This window comes from Drosophila gunungcola, unplaced genomic scaffold (genome assembly GCF_025200985.1).
Source record: "Drosophila gunungcola strain Sukarami unplaced genomic scaffold, Dgunungcola_SK_2 000001F, whole genome shotgun sequence".
Taxonomy (NCBI): Eukaryota; Metazoa; Arthropoda; class Insecta; order Diptera; family Drosophilidae; genus Drosophila; species Drosophila gunungcola.
In genome coordinates, this window is record NW_026453197.1 from 9,666,995 (window position 1) to 9,688,509 (window position 21,515).

Genomic DNA, 21,515 nt, shown 5'->3' on the forward strand with positions numbered 1-21,515 from the left:
GGAATTGCTAGGCGCAAAATTGAAAAGAAATTGAAAATATATTATATAAACATATATATATGCAGATATATCGCACAGCCAACGGGCATCACCTGAGTGAATATGTGTGGGCTGAGAAATCTCAGATTAAACTAATTTTTGGCTTGTTGCATTGGCGCCAGCCACTGAAGTTGCCTTTGAATATTTAATAAGCCCAGAGAAAAAAAGATGCCAAACGCCAAAAGAACAGGAAGTGAAACGTAAAAATAGGCTGTGCCACATGGAATGGGGATACACTTTGGATTCAATAAGAATATTATAAGAATCTGAAATCACTTTATTAATTTTTTTTGAGTTGTTTGGGTTACAAATTGGGAAATTAGACGGAATTGGAAAACAATTTACAAGTTCTCTTTCTTAGATACATATATATGTGTATATTTACTGAAGGAGTTCAATGATTATTTAATATTCATCAAATAAAAACTCTAGCTTTAAACGAAACATTTGAAATTTATTTAAATTAATTTTAGGAACATCGGCTTTTGTAGTTATTCTAATTATTTAGGAAGTAGGAAACCCTCCACAAAAGTTTTTTGTATGTTCCCTGACCCTACAAATACCCAACAAATGACATAACCCAGTTTACATTTTCAGCCAAACTTCAAAGAGAAAATGCTCAACCAAAAACTTGTAGAGCACACACACACACTCCCACTTGATTGTCCTGAGGGAAATATAAATGAACTTGGCGGAAAAGCGGAAAAACCAAAGAGGGCCAAGGTGAATACAACTTCCACTTCCAGGATGAGGTTGGGGGTGTATTTTAGCCATGGCCGTGGCCCCTCAACGGGCTGGCATTTTCATGGCCATAAAGGGACCTCGACTTTTACACGAAAAGAATTTGTACACAAATTATTGAACGCACAAAGAAGTACAGTGCGTTGCGGGCGTGTAATGACAATGGTCACAAAACAGATTTCAACTTTTTATTTGTTGCTTATTTACTTTTGAAAAATATAAAACATGTTTAATCTTATGTGAATTCAATTTATTTAATCGTTACGAACTGCAAACAGTCTAAATTAATTTATGTAATAAAATAATATTTGATTTATCAAAAGCACATTTTATCTATTTAAGGAACTAATGATTTTTCGATAACGTTCAACAATTTTGTAACGCTCTACCTTTATTCGTTGGGGAAAAGGTTACTTTGTCCAACTGTGTGTGCTCACGACCCATAAATAAATTTGCGACAAAATAATTATAAAAATGAAAGAAAAAGGAAGCCTGGCCATAAAACTAAATTCACACAGACACTTTTTCGATTACAACTTTTTTGGTCCCGCTTGGAAATATAAATAAAATTGGGCAGCCATTGTGCCACGCCCCCAACTACCACCGCTGCCCCTCCTGTCTGAGTGCGTTTCCTCCCTTCACCCCGTTGGTCCGTCTCAAAGTCCGTGTCCTGTGACCACCTACACAATTTCTACTTAATGACACAACAATCACGAATGCCATAAAACATTTTCATGCTCGTGTCCACACACGTCTACATGTATATCCCCAAATTTATTTTGGATTTTTAAAACTATTTCCGTTGAATACCCAACGAAACGCAGAAAATTTGGTTGGGCAGTTGGTTTTTGGCCACTGGTTTGGGAATGCTTTTAGGGTTAACACCCTCGAATGGGAGTTTTGGTCTTGAAGCCAAATAAAGATGGTCCTTAATGGTCCCTTTCAATCGTTTTGTTTCGGGTGTTTTCTAAGAGATAAACTCAAAATTAAGTAATATGACAGCAACTTAAAACGTCTTTCAAGTTATTTTATTTATTCAAAGTATTTACGTTATATGATAAGGTAATTCAATATTCGCATAGGTAAACCAACTGACTTCCTTGTTTAGATTTTTGGCTTTGACCAGCCTCTGACCCCCCGCAGAAGTTTTTCTATTATATTCAAATTAAACTTTGGCGCTACCTGTCTGCCAGATGGTGGTAGGATTTTTGCCCCGGGCCAGCAAATTTGTTTTATTGCGATAGGAACAGAATGTTGCACACGTTAGATGTTTGATGGCTGTCTGACTCTAATGGGACCCGCTGGCCGTGACTTGTGGCACGTTCCGTCATTAAATTCAGAAAACGGGCCGGCGCTTAAAAGCGTCATTAATACGTGGCCACGCCGGCTCTGGCGCACTTTCTTGCCATTTATTTTGTTCATTTAATAATAAATTTCTCTGCACCTGAGCTGGATAGTCCAGAGTCCGAGTCCAAAGCCTCTGGTTCGCCTTGTGCATTTTAGCAAGTTATCAAGCACTTGACTGTAATTCTATTTATTGCTGCATTTGCCATGCCAAGCAGTTCTCGGTTAGGAGAAGAAGAGCGACCCACAAAAGGCCAAAACAGGACAGGCCTGGCAACATGAAATCGCCGGCGGTTCCGGCAGGAATAAATGCCCTCCACAGCAGGGCATCTGGGGATTCGAATGGCAGCAAACGTCGGCACTTTCCCAATAGATTTGTCCGCAGGAAACTCAAATAATGAAATTAGTAAAGTTCGTACAAGTTTCAAAAAGCAAAAAGGATTAGGTATTGTGGCTTTACCAATTTGTTTTAATAGAATCATAAATAGGAACTACCCTTTAGGAAAAAATTACTAACTTAAATATTATAATATAAATGTTTTACCATTTTATATTGAACGATTTTTCATACTGCAACATATCTAGACATAAAACCACCAAATTTATTTCCATAAATACAAATAAACTTGTGCAATAAATCCCAAAAAGTATTTGGCTACAAGCAAACTACATTTTTAACTGCTTCAAGGGACTGTGCAGGGGATATTTGCTGTTGGCCAAGTCTTTATGTTAAGCCCAAGGCCAAGAAGCCGCAGACTGCTAATGTTGCCATTGCAGCTGCTGCTGCAATTTTAACGGCCTTTTTCTCTAATTTCTCTGCAGTTGGCCATTTTCCGGGTGCGAGCTTAGCACTTGCGCTTTTCTTCCCAGGCTGGAAAAGGGCTTTGGGGGAACGGAAAAACTTAGGCATAAAGACGACTGGCAGAGTCAGAAGTTTATTTAGTTGGCGAGGCGATGCCTCTTCTCCACTCTCACAGAGTTACACTGACAGCCGTCGTCCATATTTCTTATTGATTTATCTGTTAATTAAAATTCCTAGCACGTAACTGGGTGTGTGCTTGGGTGGGGCTAAAGCACACGAAGATGCTCCGCTATGTACAACATATATATACACCATATAAAGTGCTTCACCACCCACACAGATACAGACAGGCAACACGAAATGCATTTCCACAGCTTGTCTTCAAATTGCAATGCTGTCTTTGTGTGGGTGAGTAAGACATACGGGTCGCCTTTTAATTTGATCAAATCCGCCCACCCAATGGAGGGTATTCCGGCTCTGTTGTCGTCGCATTTGATTTGATTGATTTCTCAAAAACAAAACACAACCAGCAACAAACAACAAACAACGCAACAATAAATAACTTTGGTGCACAACTTTCATCTGCTGACAATGCAAAGTTGTCAAACCCAAAAATAAGTTCAAAAAATAAACAAGTTGTTTGATTGAGCGATGTACAGAATACTCTACATTTTATTTTTTTTTTAAACAATTTATTTGACTATTTATATGACAATAAGTTTTTTTAACATTTTGTTTTGTTTTGTTCCTGCGTTTCTTTAAATTAAAATTTTTTTCAATTGTTGTTTTCCCATAGTACTAAAATATTCAATAATAAATAACGAAAACACAATTCCAAAAAGTGCCCTTAAGGCAAGCCCATTTTTTAAATTAATAAATTTATAAAATGTTGTACAATTTTTGTATGTTGTTCTACTTTTCTCCTAAAACCACTTTCGCTTTGTTCCCTGACTTATTCAGTAAACTCTCCTCGACAGACATTCCTAGGCAATCGAAACTTTGGACAAATTCAGGAGCCACAGAGACGACCAACTGGAAGTGTAGGGAACTATCTATGGCCGCATCTACAGGCGAGTAGCTACCAAAAAGTGACACAGACAGGCAGACGACAGAGACATAAGCATATTACAATATTACACTGTCACCGGAAATGGCTGTTACGGCAACAACAAGATGCTGGAGAAAAAAAAACAGGGAAAACCATGGGGGAAACTAAAAGAAAAGGCAAGCAGATTGTATGCGACAAATGGGAGATAATGTAGCTGGTGAGTGGGGACCTCGGGATGTGGGATGGGATCTGGATCCTGAACCGAAACCGAACCTAAGCGAAACGAAACGAAACGAAAGACGGCCTGTCTATGTCTGTGTGGCATTATTTTAACATTTTATGCTGGCACAACGAAAATCTGACAGTTGACTAGCGCAGAAAATATGCTCACAGGGATATATATGTGTGCTGTATGCAGGATGGAGGAAAAGGGAGGAAAATTGCTGCCGGAAACGAGGACGCAAAAGTGTTAAGCGAGGCCCTGCAGAATGAGGGATTCCTTTTGTGCCCGGGCGTTGATATTCAATCAGCGGCACTCATATATTCATCATCACCACCAGCTAACCCCACGGCCCCCACACACAAATATCCCTATGTCCCTGCTGGGACCCACCTAGGCCATCATAATTGACAAACCAGCTCACGTAGTGAATCAGTGATGAATGTTTTTATGCTTATTGTTGAGTTCACTGAGCGAAATGAGTTGTTTGTCTGTCCGTCCGCCAGTTCGTCCGTGCGCTCACGTATGTGTCAATGTGTGGGCATTAGCCCGACCAGCAAGGTGGGCGGAGTAGGTGGGGGGCATGGCACGTGCGCCCTTTGCACCGTGGAAAGATGAAAAACTCACATACAAATATTTATTTAAACTTAATCTGCTCTATATACCAAAGGGTCCATTTAAATACCTTAGTTACGGTAGGGATCTGTAGGGTATTTTTTTTTTAATATTAATTAGTCTACTTAACAGAAAAGAAGCGCGTAATTCAATTATAAAATTGGGATTTTGTTTTATATATTTCTTAAATGCCCTGTTAATTTGCCAAACAAACTTATTATAGGTTTTGGATCAGTTTTTTTGTATAGATTGTATTCAAGAACTACCTAGGACTCTTGATTGAGCTATAAAAAAATCACAGTTCAAAACAATCACTCTCAAAATACCTTAATAATACGTTAAATAGACGGAGGATTTATTAAAGAGATTTGCTATTACCGTCAAAAAATATTAAATATGGTTTAGTTTGAATTCCACTTTAAATTAGTGAACCGCAAACGATACAAAATATGGCTAATTTAAAAAACATTTTGTAGGCAAACTCAAGGGCTTCAAAGTAACCGAGGAAATAAAAACCGCAGAGCGACTGCCAGGGTTGCCACCACAAACACACAGGCGGCTACTCTGCTGTGGCTGTTGCATTCCGCGTTTTGCCAAACGGCAATCGAAATTATTAACATACATAGATGAATGACAGACATCGACGCGGCGGTTCGAGCTTCGTTGGGTTCCAGGGGGTCATAATAAATTAGGTTGATTGCTGTGGGGATTCGCACATACGATATATGTGCAGTGGTTGTTACACCCCCTCGATTCCTTCCTCGCTTGTTTTTTCTTTTTTTGCCCGAGGAAATTGTTTGTTTTGCGGCCACTTGAATTTCTCAAAAAGCGAATCAACTCTTTTGGGTATTTGATTACCAGTCTGAGTCGCTGGCCCATCATCAATTATTCGGTTGGAGGGCAAGTGAGAACGTCATAAACGGTGTCGGGCCTTGAGGATATATACCAAAGGAGCAGGACGACGGGGCAGGACTGCCGAGGAGAGCAACAATTGCAATAATTAGCGAATGATTTAAAACCGTCAGTAATCATCATTACCGTTGTCGTCGTCGTTGTCGTCTCCTCATCCTGTTTTCTACACTGCAAAGCAATGAATGCTTCACTTGAGAAAGTGTTGTTGAATTTATCCTAAGTTAAAATTCAAAATAAAATTTCTTATTTAAAATGTCCAAAGTATTTACCTAATTTTTTAACAATAAAAAAAAACACGCAGCTTCATATTCTGATTTATTTTAAAAGTATAATACTATTAATTTTTCTGTAGTGTACCTTCATTAACAAAGGCAGAGGGCCAGTACCGAACCAACGCGAATGAACCGCTGACGACCGCAGGCATTTCATTTAAGCTCGTGAAATTTTCAAGTGAAAATTTCGTTTGCGGTCTGCGCTGATGACGATAAATTGCGTCGCCATCGCACGGGCCACTATAAATAAGTTTCGCTCGGCTTGGCCCGACTTTTGACCCCGATTTAGGCCATGAAAAGGACAGGTGCACCCCATCAACGAAGGGCTTAAAAATGCTGCGCAATGCGTTCTTGTTCCGCAACTGAATGTAATTTCGATTTATCAAATTTCAGCCGGAAAGGGTTTAACTTGCCCACAAAGAAGCCGGTGAAATGTGTGCAGGTAGATTAGGAAGGAATCTAGTTGATCTATAGTGCAAGAATTATTTTGCTATTCCTGGGACTAAAGCACATAATTTTTTGTCCCACAAATCAAATAAATGTAAAGTTTAAGTACTAAATTATGCTAAAATGAATGAATTTAAAAATAGCATTTTTAAATACATAATTACTTATATTGATGTATATGTCTTTGAACAAATAGCCAGCTGTGTATTTAAAAATTCATAGAAAATCCTATCAGTGATTCATATTTGTTGAATCAAACTTCGATTTTGGACTGCATCAAGTGAAGCTATTATTTATCGATCAGTTTTCCGTGTTTGTCAGTTATAACTTATAGAATATTTTCGTGTGTCAACCTGTTGCTAAAATTTTATGGATGTCAGTTTTTTTTTTTTGGTTTAATGTGTATGTGTATGCCTACAGGGTAAAAATTCGAAAAGTGCGAATAGTTGAGTGGAAATGGCGTAGTTGAGAAAAGTTAAGAACGTCGATAATATATTTCATATTGGAAAGCCAAGAACAACGCACCCGATAGGAAAACTTGGCAAATACTAAAACCCGATGCCTGGAACACTTTACACATATTCACTGCAATACGACCACGAGCACATACAGCTGCGGTTAAAAAAATAGCTACGATATATTTATTTTTTCACAGAAATAAAAAAAACGCTTATTTGTAAGCTCTAGCAAAGGTTCTCTAAAAAAAAAGACACAAAATAATTAATATAAAAGTCTAAATTGAAGAATTCAGATAATGTTATTTCGACCTCAGCTGTTCGTACGTGTATCCATGAAATTCAAACAAATGGCAAAGTTAAATTTGAAAATAATAGAAAAACTTTCCGCAGTCACTCTGGCAAGCGGCAACAACACTAGCAATAACAGCACTAAAAACAACAACGAACAAACAATAACAATAATGCAACTAAAATGAAACTATTTCGAGTGAAATAAATCTGTTAGAATGTGCAAAACTCCACTGCCAGCGCATTGCGGCTTGCATTTTTCGAAGCGGACTCCAAACTGGAGATGTCTGAAGGAGGCGGTGGGTGGTGGGCTGTGGGCGGTGCCCTTGTGGGTGGAATGGGTGGCGTGGCAGCAGCAACTGGAAGTGGAATCATTTTTATTGCCAAACGTGTTTGTTGCTCAATTTAACTAAAAGTGCTGCCAACTAAAAGAGAGAAGTGGATAAAGGAGTAAAAGCAACAAAGAGAAAGATCCAAGGGAAAGTTCTTTAAAGGATGTCAGCAAATGTACCCTAGGAATGTTATTTATCCGATTTTAACCCTTTTTTTTAATATTTTAAAAGCCTTTATAGAAATCAATCATCTGTTAGTATAAATTAATCATACACATTTTTTAATACCTTACGAAAGTCTAAGTTGATTTTAAGGCAAAAGAAAAAAAATATCGGCTAAAATAAAAAAAAAATGTTGCTTAAATTAACATAAATAACCACATTGCCTAAGATCCCCTGTCGGAGTGAAATATCCCGCGGGATATTCAGCTTGTACTATAAACTGAAAGACAAGACAAACTTTTGTTGGTCATTGAACTGATTGCCATTTTAGTCGTTGCTATATCGTGGCATAAATATCACAAAATGAATTTATTTATAGGTGCATAAAGACAACCCGACTGTGTGGAGTGCACACATGTGTGGATATTTATTGCAGGCATTGTTTGGCCATATTCCTGTGCTGTCTATTTATTTGCCGCCTTCCGTTTTGCCGTTGTGTTTATTTGCGACTTTCTTTTTCTGGTCCGTTCTGTTTTATTTTGGTGATTTGAAATCGATGCATAAATAATGGTTTATGCCAGCGGCTATGGTTTCCCTTATTTCCACATTCTAGTAGAGGCCTGTACAGTGCGTTTCGTCACCTTAAATAAGAAATTAGTGTTTATATGCAAGTGAAGAATTTGTAGGGATTTATGTATATATTTTTAAAAATTGTAATATTAAATCTGAACTCCGAACTAAAAGCTAAATTGTGTAAACATATGCTTGAATATGCCGACGAGTATTGAAATGTCAAAACTAAACGAATTTGCAAAACCACGTTTTCAGACATCTAACACTTTTACGTGTTCGCAACGTACTGTCCTGCTGACGGTGAAGCCGCAAAATATCAGAAATGTGACAAACTTTTTCAATTGCACAATATACGGGCATAAATTTTATGCAATAAACAGCAACCCAGAAAAAGCCACCAAAAACCATGGTAAAAAGGAAAAAGTTGCAGTCGAAAAGGGCTAAAACAAAAGATTGCCAAATCAACAATCAGGCGAAAAGGGCGCGAAAGATCGTGAAAAGTTTTAGCCGCCTTCGTGACGTTTGCCAATTGCTGAATTCTCGATTCCAATGACAATCGCCGCAGGACGATACAGAAACAACAACAAGGCGAGTAATAGCGGCAAAAACAAGGTGATGGCACGCCCACTTACCCAGCTGGCGGTTCAACGCCCCCCAAAAAGGGCAAGGAGCGAACGGGTTTCGTCGCTTACGTGACTTGTTTCATAAACAAACAGAAGGCGCAGAAAATTGGCACAAAATTGCCAGCGAATCCTTGCCTAAGGACCAGAAATCGGGTGGCCCAGGTGTACTGGTGTCCTGCTGTCCCGGTGCTCACATGTCCCGCTGACATTGAGCGGCGTGAAAGTTTCGCCCTCTGCTCCATTGGCAATTTGGCACTTTTGCATACGAGTTGGTAATTGTTTCCGCCAAGCATTTGTGCAACTGCAGATGGGACCAAACTGTGTGTTTGCCGCTTTAATCATTCAAAAGTAGTGGACAGCTGCGTTGTCCTTGGCTCGGGACATCAGACATCAAAACCAGGATAGCTCTAAATGAGACATCGCAACGAAACGAAAGTTTTCTCATTACAAGACACACACACACACCCACACACACATCCAACCCCTTATGAGTTTTCCTTTCTTATCCAAAAAATGTCTGAAACTAAAATAATCAAGAAGCGAAAAAATGGAAAGTTGTCGCCACTTTGCTTAACAGGAAATGGCAAAAGTCTGCAGTAAAAAAAAGCAGTTGAATTTAATTGAGTTACAAATTAATTAAATATTCTAAAAAAAAGACATTTTTAATTTTTTTATAAATCAAACAATTTTAAAATATTGAACTTAGTAGAAGTAAAGTTTTGACTTCAAAGGTTATGTCTCTAAATTAGACAAAATGAAAAAATGTATAAAAAAATATAAATATAAAACCAAAAGATTTTCAAAACTTAGAATTTCTAAATCAATGGTTTAAATTTTGTATATGACTCTTAAATAATTCATTGTACACATTTAAGTAGTGTTTAATTTTCAGTGTAATTTAAAAGTGAAGGCTGTCCTACAGCCATGCAACCCATAGACAGGTGAATGAAGTTTTCTGCTGCCATCCGGGGGGATGCGTTCAGCAAAACTTTTCATGCATATTCAACATCATTAGAAAGTCAGGACAAAGTAGCTGAAGGCAGCAAGGCAAGAGCCTTCGTGGAAAGTAAAACAAACCCGTTCGGGGCGCTAAAATGTAGGCTATAAATTATGTCATAGGTATAGTCGACCTTTCTCCACGAAGCTTCCTTTCTCTCTGTCTGCTGTAAGTGGGCTTGAAAGGAGTGCATTTATAAAGTTTTGAAAAGCGTCTTAATTGCAAAGCTGTTTAAAGATTCCTGGGAGAATTTAGTTTATTGTTCAAACTTGAAGCGATTTAAATGCTGCACAATTGTAGGCAATAATTTATGTCCCAATGAGGAATCCGTTGTTTTAATTCAGCTACACTAAAAATATACAAAATTTATGATCATTTGATTTAATTTGTCCTTAAGTTATCGATTTGGCTAATGGCTTTTGGTATTTTTGTTTGCTTTCTTAGAGGCCAATGCATAATATTCCTCCAAAGTTAATATTTGTTTGTACCTAAAATATTATTTAAGCCCTTTATATATTTGAAGAGTGATATAACGTTTTAATAAGTCTAAATACATATTGAAAACGAATGAAATTCGCCAGTCCTTGCGGCCTACATGAGCAGACAGCATCTTTTGGTCGATCTGGAGGAGCGGCGATGGTGAAGGACCATTGCACTTTCCATCATCCACGGTTTCCTCCAGTTGCGAATGTGCATCTACATCTACATCCCCCACAATTTCGGGCCCTTCCATTGCCTGGCTGGTTGTTGTGCTGCCAGCAATGGGATCATAGGCCTCGGCTCCTATGTTCATGGCCTGATGTTGGTCGAACTCCAGTTCCCCAACCTCATTCTCGCCAGGATCCAGGCTGTAATCGAAGCGAGGATTGGGCACACGCCGCTGCTGCTGCGGGCTAACCTCACGCCAGATGGAATCGTAGCGGGGTCCATAGGATAAGTTCTCCGACGAGGCCGTGCTCCAGCGGGTATACGGTGAAACTGGAAATACAGTTTTGATTAATAAAGAAAATAACTAATTGATTTTTCAGAATTCGGTCATACAAATGTACAATAGTTTATAAGACAAGACAAGCACATTATTAAAAAAAATTATAAAGCTAATTGCACTTAATAGTTAAAAAGACAAACGAAAATTTGTTATGTAATTTGGATATATTTTATTTTATAACACTTGCTTTGCACTAAAAAAATATAATAAATTTTGTTTTTATTAAACATACAAAAATGAAATATAAAAAATATTATTTCGTAATTCGGGGTTACAGATTTCCAATGTTATTTTAGCGACTAGAGCAAAATAATATATAGAAATTACTAGCCACTGGAGAACACAATTATAGAATTTTCGAAGTAGATCAACAGAAAACGAAATATATTTTGGTGTTATGTATTGTATTTGTAAAATTATCCAACCAAATGCACTCCGAGTGTATTTGGCTAAGTACTTACAGTCATCGAAGAGTCTTTTGGCCACCTGGCTGGCCTTGAAGTCGGGCACAAAAACAGGGGCGTTGGGGTTGAGGCGGTGGTCCAGCGTGCGACTGCCGGCGGTAATTTCCGGCAGCGGGCGAGTGGGAGGCGTGTCAGCGGGAGTGGACTGCGGGGCGGCAGGTGTCGAATGCGCTCCGCCCAACTCCCGTGCAAATCCGCTGGTCGATGCGGTGTTAATGTCCTTGGACATGTTCTGCAGAACGCGTATCGCTTGAATAGTCTCTCGACTTTACATTTGACTTCCAACCGGACGATTTTTCGAACAGCTATTTCAGACTGTTTGATTTTCGATCTGACAAATAACGCAGTAAACTCTACTTGAATTGTTGAATACGGGTTGTAAACTATAGGGTTCCCAGTGGGTTTTGATTGGGGCTATTCGAACCCGTTCGTTTTGGCGTTATTTATTTACACAATTTTGGTAAAGTCCGATTATGTTCGTGTTTACCTCTCTAAGTGTCCGTTTAACTACTGATTAAACAATTGTGTTTCATTATTTGTGTGCGTAGTGTTTTGAATGTTCGAATTTTATAAATATCATTGGATGCACTACGGAAAGGCTACTTTGATGAAAATGACAATGCAAATGGATTAACCTGTGTTATGCATTATTCTTCATTTTTATTTTGAAACTTTTTTATTAAACGGATAACAAGTCCTTAAGCTTTTAAAGAAACCATTAGAAATCCGATTTTCATTTTCCATTTTCTATTTTAAGTCAAAATGATTTACTCAGCCCAAATCCTTTCTAAATAAACTGAACTTAACTTTCCCCACTTTGATTTAAATGAAATTTCTCTAATTTCTCTAATCTATTTATTCCTCTTATTGGAGCTTTGTCCGTAAGCTGCTCAATTTCGTAAACATGTATTTAATTGATTTCGTAAATGTTAAACTGTTGAACTTTCATCATTTGCTCTGCAAACCGAGAAGGAAATCAAATTTGACAAAATTTTAATTAAATAATGAAACTTACAAAAATTTTAATATGCCGTATAAATAAATTGGAATAAATTTCACACAAAGTGAGGTGAAATTCCCTAAACTCATCCGTATATTTTTCCTTGTCACTGTGTGTGTGCCAAATTTAATTTTGTGAAAACCGCAAATTGACAAATATTTTCGTTTGCATAACAAGAAGATGGCAAAGCACCCATTCAATCTGGCTGGTGAATTTTAATTGATTTGCGCTAAAATTTATTGATTTCATTTTGTCAACAGTTGTTGCCAGATGAACCGCAATGAACCCCTTAAAACCTCAGACCCATTCACCCATTCACCGATTTGCCCAACTTGAGCTCATTATGGCGACCCCCTTGGAGCCCAATATTTGCATTTATTCTGTGCGTGTGCTAATTTGCATGTGCGAGTGTGTTAAAACATAAATTAGTTGACTCTGTCGACACACCCACGCAATCAAATAAAATAAAGGGTAAGGTGGTATGGAAGGATTTGCCCCCAACTTGTTTTGGAATAGAGAATTTATGACCAATTCATTGCATTCGCGCTGCTGCTTCCGACCGATTTTCGCTAACCGAACTAATAGCGGTTTCAACTGTTTTAAGTTAATTGCGCAAATTACTTGCGCTAATTTATTGGCCAGCTTTCAATGGCCATTTTGTGGATTCGAGCTTTCCAGAAGAAGTTTATTTTTGTGTTTCGGTCAGAATAATTAAATTTGCATATATATTATCAGTACTTTCTGAACTGTTTTAGATAAACCCAAAAAAACTTAAGTCCACCAAATAATTGATACAATTAAACCTTCTCCCAAGAGTCATCAATGTGATGACCCCTGAAATTCATAAATCCCTTAATGTTGGGTAAAAGGGGGAAGAGGACCAAGTTTATTTAGTTACTCAATCAGGGACACAAGCAGCACTCGAGTTGTTGTCCAGTTTCAGTTCCAGTAGGCAGGCAAAGTAAATAAATGAAACGAAGTCTTCGCACTTTTGTAAGGTCGCTCCTCCTCAGTGTTGGCGGACCTCTTTCGAAGGACTAACAGCTCATGACAGGATAAAAAGAGATTGTTTGAGTGAAAATACAAAAAATAAAAATAAAGGCAGCTCTTAACTTTAACCAATGCAAAAACAGGTAAAAGGCTAGACAGCTTTATTTGCAATAATATTAAAGAATATGTCAATTAAGGTGATGCTTACATTTTAATATTTGGTTTTAAAACCTACGTTTTTCAAAAAAATTTTAACTTAAGTTTACAGACTTTGTTATTCTTACATATGAGACATAGACATTTTTTAATATGTGCTGTATTAAATTTTTGTAATGATTTGGTATTTTTTCAATTATAAAATTTATGTTTTAATTTTCCTTTTTTTTAGTTAAGTCACAAAATGACCAATGCAAACACAAATTTTCTCTTTTCTTCAAAAAACTTGACTAAAGGAAAAATCTGAATTTGAAGGGAAAATAGCCAGGCTGGCAGCTTCAGTCCACCTCCAGTCAGTCAGTCAGTCAGTCCGTCACCCACTTGGTCAGTCACTTGGGCTGCACATTCAAGTGTCACTGATTTGAGGATAAGCACTTCACAGGCAACTTGATAGCCCCCGCATTCCATTCTCGTTCCCGGTCCAGTTCGGTCTGGTTCTGGTTCTGGTCCCTCCTATATAGAGTAGGATTGGATCGGTAGTGCCGTGTGCCGAGTGCCGACGGGTTGGCTAGCTGGTTGCCTGGCCAGTCAGCCGTGGTTGGGAAATATCACAGCAGTACGCTCTCTCATTCGAGGGCCACTCGTGCAAAGCGAACTAATTTGAATATATAAAATCAGCAGCACTGCGGGGAAGCCCCACAGAAACAGAAGCAGAAACAGATACACATACATACATATATCTGTACAAAGACTGAAGATAGTCGGAGGGCAGAGGCCAAGGGGCACTTCGCAACTGAATGACTGAATGGACGAATGACTGTCCAGGGAAAATTGATGAAAACAAAGGCCGTCATTACGCTCGACCATCTTTTGTGCCGCTTTAATTGGTGTGCCTTAAATCGTTGACAAACTCGATTTAATCCGGCTAAAAGGGTTTCCATTTGATTCGTTGGTTAACATAAATGAAATTCATTTGTGAATAAGTCCCTCTGTTATGGACGATGATTGACAAAGGGACTTTCTTGTCATTTTAAATGGTTTGAATATTATATATATTTGTTAATTGGTTATTACTCTCCAACTGATAACTCTTTTACTGGAAACAGAACTATTACTAAACAAATTTGTTTAAAACCAAAAGAAAACAACTCAACACGAGTTCCGCTTTATTCAATGGTTCAGTTTACGTTTTACCACAAGAGTTTGTATTTTAAAGTCCTACCTCTTAACATTATTGACTCTTTAGCTTATTGATCTTACCATTTTTTATATACGCATTTCAGCTAGGCGTTCAAATCATTTATTTGGCTTTTGATCCTCTTACCCCTTTCTCTCTCTGCCGTTGCCTGGTTGTTCATTTAGCCCTCTTACTCCGTTCCTGTCCCCCGCCTTTCTCCACTTTCTCGCGCCCGCCTAAACAAACACACACACAGACAAGGTGTCCAAATTACTGCAGGTTGCTGGTGTAGTTCTGCCACGTGTTGTTGCTGTTGCATCAGGGTTGTTGGTGTCGTTGCTTGGTGTCAGTGCTGCCACCTTGTTGGCAAAAGCAACTGCAAAAGCGTGACAAAATAGGACAGTTTTGAAAACCGAATCTTATACTTCTCTTACAAAAAAAAGTACAGTTTAAAGGACACTTTAGGAAACCTAAAGAAAATATAATAGATATCAGATAGTTCAAAAGGTCATAAATTGAATAAGGTAAATATTATTTGGAAATATAAATGACAATTTTTATGTTTTTAAATCTTTTTTTATTTGTCCACTTCAAAAAGAGTCTTTGAAATGTTAACTGACCTTTTGACTAAATAGATTTATAGAAATCTTTCGAAAAAAACTGCATATTCTTATCATATTTGGTATTCATTTCTTCTTTCTTAAGTTCATTTGGCTGTTGGGGCCTTTAAATTCAGGGTAACATACCCTTTTTTAGGGTATAGAGAGAGACTACAGCGGCTCAAACAGTTGCAAATGTTGCATTTGCATGCATGGCCAGTCGGCAGCGAATTTCACCTGTCCCCTATCAACCCCCAACCCCCCACCCCCTAGCCCCATCCATCGTTTGGCCAGTTCAGGTGAATGTTGTCGCTGCTATTTAGACAAGTGACATATGCGCCAGGCACAGGTGAAAGGCGCCGGAGAATGGGGAGAAAGCGAGCGAGAGAGACAGCTCATGCAACATGCAAAATGGTGTGTCAGAAAGAAAAGCCGACTCGGTTTTTGTTTGCCACCGAGCATTTCACAAGCCCATCTCGGCTAACCACCCACAACGCCCACTCAGATCTGGATCTCCTGCATCAGGTAGATAAGAGAAGAGTGTCGCCGTCTCCATAAAAGGACTGTGGTTAGATTCCAGGACCAGTCCTTAATCTTAGGTAAGTTGAATTTCATATGGTTGAAAAACTGATCTGTAACTGAAAAATGTTCTTCAAATTTGTTGAAAGTTTTTGAGATCTTGTTTAAGGAATAAAAATCTCACCTATTAGCTTTTTTACGAAAAAAAAAAAATTGAAAAAATTTTTAAAATCGTAATATATTAAATTTTAAGAATAAAAATTCCAAAAGAATTTTGAAAGGCCACCTGCGTTTACGTATGTTTATTAAGAGGAAGCCTTGGCAGTGCGCAAATTGCAGGAAGCAACGGGCAGCGAACAAACAGGGCGACAAACAAACAAACAACCAGAGCTAAATAACAAACTCGTATGTGAATCTTTAGTTTCGCTTCGTTGCTGTGTGTTTTTTTTTGTCGCAGCTGTTGGCTCCTGTTTTTGACACTGTTCAGGGGAGCAGTCAGCGTTATATTCGTGTTTTTCTATTTGCCATTTTGCACTCTGCTCTGCTGTTGGCTTCCGTTTTTAGTTGCAATTAAACAAGCCAGTGCACCGCACAGACAGAAAAATAAAGGCAGGAGTGCAGAAAGTCCAACGCCAGCAAAGGACATCGCTCATCAGTGCAATGTCCAATTTGCATGCATTGCCCCCTGGTTCCTTCACTTTGAATACGGGGATGTATCCCTGTGAGTCCCTTGTTGTAACTCACAATCAGTTGTGCGAAGGTATATGGAAATAAGTGAGCCGAAGTAGCTTAAAATTGAATAAAAATCACATTTGAGACAAGGGGGACTCTTTAACTTGAACTTAACTTTTATAAGTGTTTTAATAAAAACTTATATGTGTGATGCAATTAATTAACATTTGATGTTCATTACATTAAAGTTTTTCAGAACAAATCTTTTTTTGTTAGAATGTTACTCAAAGGATATATTAGTATGCATTCGTTTGTCCAGTAACGAAGTGTGTATGTTAAAATAAAGTATTATATTTTTTGACGCTTTAAGAAACTATAAAAATTGTAAGCCTATATTTCAAAATGTCTAAAATAATATATATATCATCAATAAATGTTTTCTCTATATTTTGACTGTATTAATTACCTTTACCAAGAGTTATTAAACCATTAGAGAACTACTCCGATCATTGGATAAGTATCATTTATAGTGAGGTTGCCAGCCAACCGATGTTAAAACTCAATCAAAATTTGACGTCAGTCGATTAGCGCCAGTTTCAGCAGGTTTGCCGACAGTCAACGGAGCTCCAAACAGGAAAAAAAACGCGGACTGTAAATATTTACCTATAACATTTTTTAAGCGTTTTATGTTTGCACAGCAGTTGCCATGACAAAATATATGCAAACATGTATGAATATATGAGTAAAAAGTCAAGGCGCAGCTCGGCCGTATTTCTTTTTTTTTTGGTACGGCAAAAATTAAATTAAACATTTTTTATGCCTTCGATCCCGTGGCGTTTCGGGGCAAATAAATTTCTGTATCGCATGACATATGCATCAAGGTGGCGGTGTGGGCGTTGTGGGCGGTGCCTGTCGCAGCTGTCAATAAGTGCGTCGAGTTGACGGTAAAAATCAGGCAATGGTATTAAAATATGCTGTTAAAAGTGCAGATCCCCAACGAAAAAGCGGACCTGGTGTCCCCTTTGTTAATGCATTTCATGAGCCACAGCTGCCAGTGATGCGGTGCCACTTGCATGTGGCAAGTGAATTTAAGCTATACAAAGCAAACTTTGTATCGATTTCGGGCACCGATGTTGTACAGTCCATGTACCTTAGCCCTTTACTCTTTCGAATCTCCGAATCTCTTCCCAAAAGTTTTGACTTCAATTTAATTTGTTGCAAAGTTCGGGATAAGCTGAAGGATGAGAAGGGGGATATGATAGGGTCTTCAAATGTGTGCTTGCATAAGAGCATATTTATAAACGAGGGTTGATTTATTTGATTTAAGAAATAATACAAATTTAAATATGTTTATAATGTAATTTTTAGGTTATAATATGTCTATAATTTTTTTTTTTTTTATGTATAAGAAGTATTTATAGTCTTCAATAGTTAAAACTTGGGTTTCATTTACTTTTTCTTTTAATGTTTTATGGAATTGCAATGCTTTACAGTCTCAAATGTCTATAAAGCTTGAATTGATTACATCAACATACTTTTGCTGTCAAAAAGAAACATTGGTCCTATCTTAATTTTAGAAATCGAACTTCATTTTTAATTCTTAAACTTGAGAAACTACCTCCGCTCCGCATATGAAGAGGGCAACTTCAATTTGGCTTCGAATTGGGCTGGGCTAAATCTGTGAAATGGAGGAGGAAAAAGTTTTTAAATAGTTACACAAACTACAAAACGCTTTTCATTTTGCGTTCGGACCGGCGAAAACGGATTTACGGAGCATTCGGAACAAGCATTTTGGCCACTACCATTGCACTTGGAATTCGATTTAGCTGCACACAAGTATAAAGAAGTTTTATGAAAGAAAATGAAATGAAAATCCGGATGCAATCCCTCAAAGCCTGGTAAACTAAGAAAATCTTTAGTTTTTGGCTTTAAGCTTGTGGCAACAATTAAATGGCAATAAGCCGAAAAGAAAATAAGATTTCCGCCCTAGAGTCACATGGGAAAATCCTTTTTGGGAAGAATGAAAATACGGGGATATCAATTAGTAACTGGAATGGATGTATATCCACTTCGAAATTGTTTCGGACATGGGTCACTCATTAGGGCGTCTATATTGTTATACAGGGAGGCACATAAACTAATAAAATAATAATTAAATGTGTCAAAGTTTCCAAAGTGTAATTAATTATAATTATATAGAGAAAACTTGACCAAATCACATATACACATGGCAGGCGATTCAGAATGTGCCCATTAAAAGTACAGTGATTACTTTGATGAAGGATGTTTGTATTATAAAATATTAAATATTACTTCATTTTATTTTTGAGAGCCCTCTTCGATATTTTATAATTGAAATTTAAAATAACTAAAAATTAATTTAATTTAATTTTTATATATAATTTTATTAGTTTTTGGTGTTTTTACTGTCTGGAAACTTCAAAAGTTTTCTAGCATTAAATGTTTAATGGGCTTGTGAAAAAGCACCTGCAAGAGAAACAAAAAAATAATCACTTAAAGAATATAGTTTTTTAAGAAAGATTTTAAGTTTATATTCAGCTAACAGAGTTAAATTATAAAAATGGGTTCGAACGAAACTAAAAGAGTTATACTAATATATTGTTTAACCAATTTCTGAAAATTTGTTAGCTTTTAATCTTTGTCTAATTAATATATTTTTTACTGATAAGTATCGGATGCGTTCTCTCTTCAATATGCTCTTAGTGTTCTATATTTCCCCCCCAAAACACAAACTTATCTTCTCGTCTGGAAATTTTTGCTCACACTTCCGTTTGCCCACCCAATCCATCAGTTAATAAAAATGTGTCAAAATGAATGGGTTTTGAAAGTGGGGAATGGATAGAGAAAATGTCATAAGGTTGATCCCTCAGAGCAGATTGAAAAATAATAAATCATAGGAAACGATTTCAGAACAACACCGGTGGCAAGCCAAAACTTAAAGTCAGGACATAAAGTGCACCTGTGGGGTGTCTGTGTCTCCTGCGAACAGCAGCTGGCAACAATTTGCTACGTGCCTCATGTGCTCGTCCTGTAAACTATTATCCTCGCCCAAAAAATTTATAACAAAAGAGAAGCCAAGGGGAAAACGATGGGAGGGCTTTCATGTGTGTGCCAAATAAGTTTAATCACCTTGCTGAAAGTTAAAAAGGAACTAAGAGAAAAGGGACTTACAGGGAGGGAGCTCTAAAGAAAACTGATAACTTTCGCATTTAAATGATTTAAAGTGATGTTGTTAAAACAACAAGTATCTGCCAAAATTGTATTTTTAAAATATAAAATTTTTACTGTAGTAAGTAAAATTAAAACTATTTATTGTAGTATTATTTTTACCCTGTTTAATACTTTCTAAAGATATTTTTCCAAGAAACACAATCATTTCAAATAAAATTTTGTATGCCTATTAACTAACTAAATACTTAAATTTGTTTTATAAAATAACCTTAATATTAATAATGTATGGATTTTCACTGTACTCACATCCTTTTACTGGCATTTCCTTCAAGAGATAGTTGACATACTTTTTGAAGGCGTTGTAATTGAAGTGTTGCTTAAACAAAAGCTAAAACTTAAATTGCTGCGAAATTGTCTGTGCCAAGATGCCCTTCCCCTCCCTTCCCAAGGAAAATGGCAAACGTTAGCCATTTTTTGCAGTTTTTTAGTCGTTAGTTGTTGGTGCCACTCGAGTGGCACCGACTCCAAAGGAACAGCAGGATGTGGAAGCCGGAGTTGGAGGAGCAACATTTATGGCGTCGGCATCGCTGCTTAACTGTTCCGAGGACCACTTGACTGACGCAATGCTTTGACCAAGTAGCGGGTGACAAGCCAAGCGCCTTTGTGGCTGTCAAGTTGCTCCACGCCCCCTTTCACCCATCCAACCCCGTTTTTTGGCGCTGCTGCCTTCAACTCCACACATAAGTGCACTTGCACGGGGCCACAGAGACTGCAACAAAGTTGCCTTTGCCACGAATGCGACAGTGGTTACAAGCTCGAGCTCAGTCGCTCTCTGAAGAACTTAAAGCGGTGACCTTGAGTGGCTGTTGAAGGTGCCAGCTGAAGGGCTTATTTCTTAGTTAGATTTTGGGTCTTTGTTAAATATCAAATCTCAAAACGATATCAACAAGGGAAACGATCATAATTAATACATTTTTAAAAATTTCTCCCAAAAAAACAAATTTTTTTCAAAATGTTGACATTTTAATTGAGAGATTTTTTAGGCGAGATTTTTTACTTTGAGACCTGAGCCTGTGTCAGAAATCTGAAGTGTTCCATCTAAGAAAGTTATATTTAATTAAGTTATTGGTTTATTAATCTTAATGTACCATTAAATCCTTTCAAAATTTAAAATATAATATATATATATAACATTATATCTTAAAAAAGGTTTTAATAAAGTTTTTCAAACTTATAATGTTCTCAATTGTTTTTTTCAAATTTAAAATTTTAATGACCTTTAATTTCAAATGTATCACTTGTTCAACCACTATGCAGTGGCTGTCTCAAACGACGACATCGACGATGGGCACTTTGTCAAAACGTTGCCCCGTCCCTTTTGCTGTTTGCCAAATTAAATCTAAACCATCAGCCACAATAGCGCAACATCTCAGTGAACTTGGCAGAGGAGTTGGTATTTTCCGGGGGCTCAAACTACCCATGGGCACAAGTGTGTACAGTTGTGCGCGCAGACAACTATCGATTGCCGCGGCTTGAGGCGCAGCTGTATCCAAGTCAAAGATGCCGAGGGGTGGTAAAAGGAAAAAAATAAACTTTTGCTAATACAATAATAAAAAGTTACTACGTGCAGTGTTGCAAGAAGCCAGATAGACAGGGAGAGTGGGAAAACCAAGCAAAAATAATATAAAAAATTAAGTAAAAACTTTTCTCCGCTTTCACACTCGCCGAGAAGTTGGCGGAAACTTTTACTTAACGTTAACCTTAAAGGTGGGCAGGAGGTGGGCGTGGCGGATTAGTGTGGCCGCGACACTGATTAAATTTATCAGCAGGTCGAGTTGCACATGATGAACGGCAAAGAGGGGGCGGTAAGGCAAGTTACTGCAGC

The 21,515-nt window shown here is 37.6% G+C and overlaps 1 protein-coding gene across 1 annotated transcript; it reads right to left on the minus strand.

Moving 5' to 3' along the window:
- Positions 1 to 10,411: 10,411 nt before the first annotated feature.
- LOC128261981 (uncharacterized) lies at positions 10,412 to 11,908 on the minus strand. The gene is given in 3 exon segments (XM_052995977.1): positions 10,412 to 10,518; positions 10,520 to 10,851; positions 11,323 to 11,908. Coding segments are annotated over 3 exon segments (618 nt in total). The 5' UTR covers positions 11,555 to 11,908; the 3' UTR covers positions 10,412 to 10,464.
- Positions 11,909 to 21,515: the final 9,607 nt, after the last annotated feature.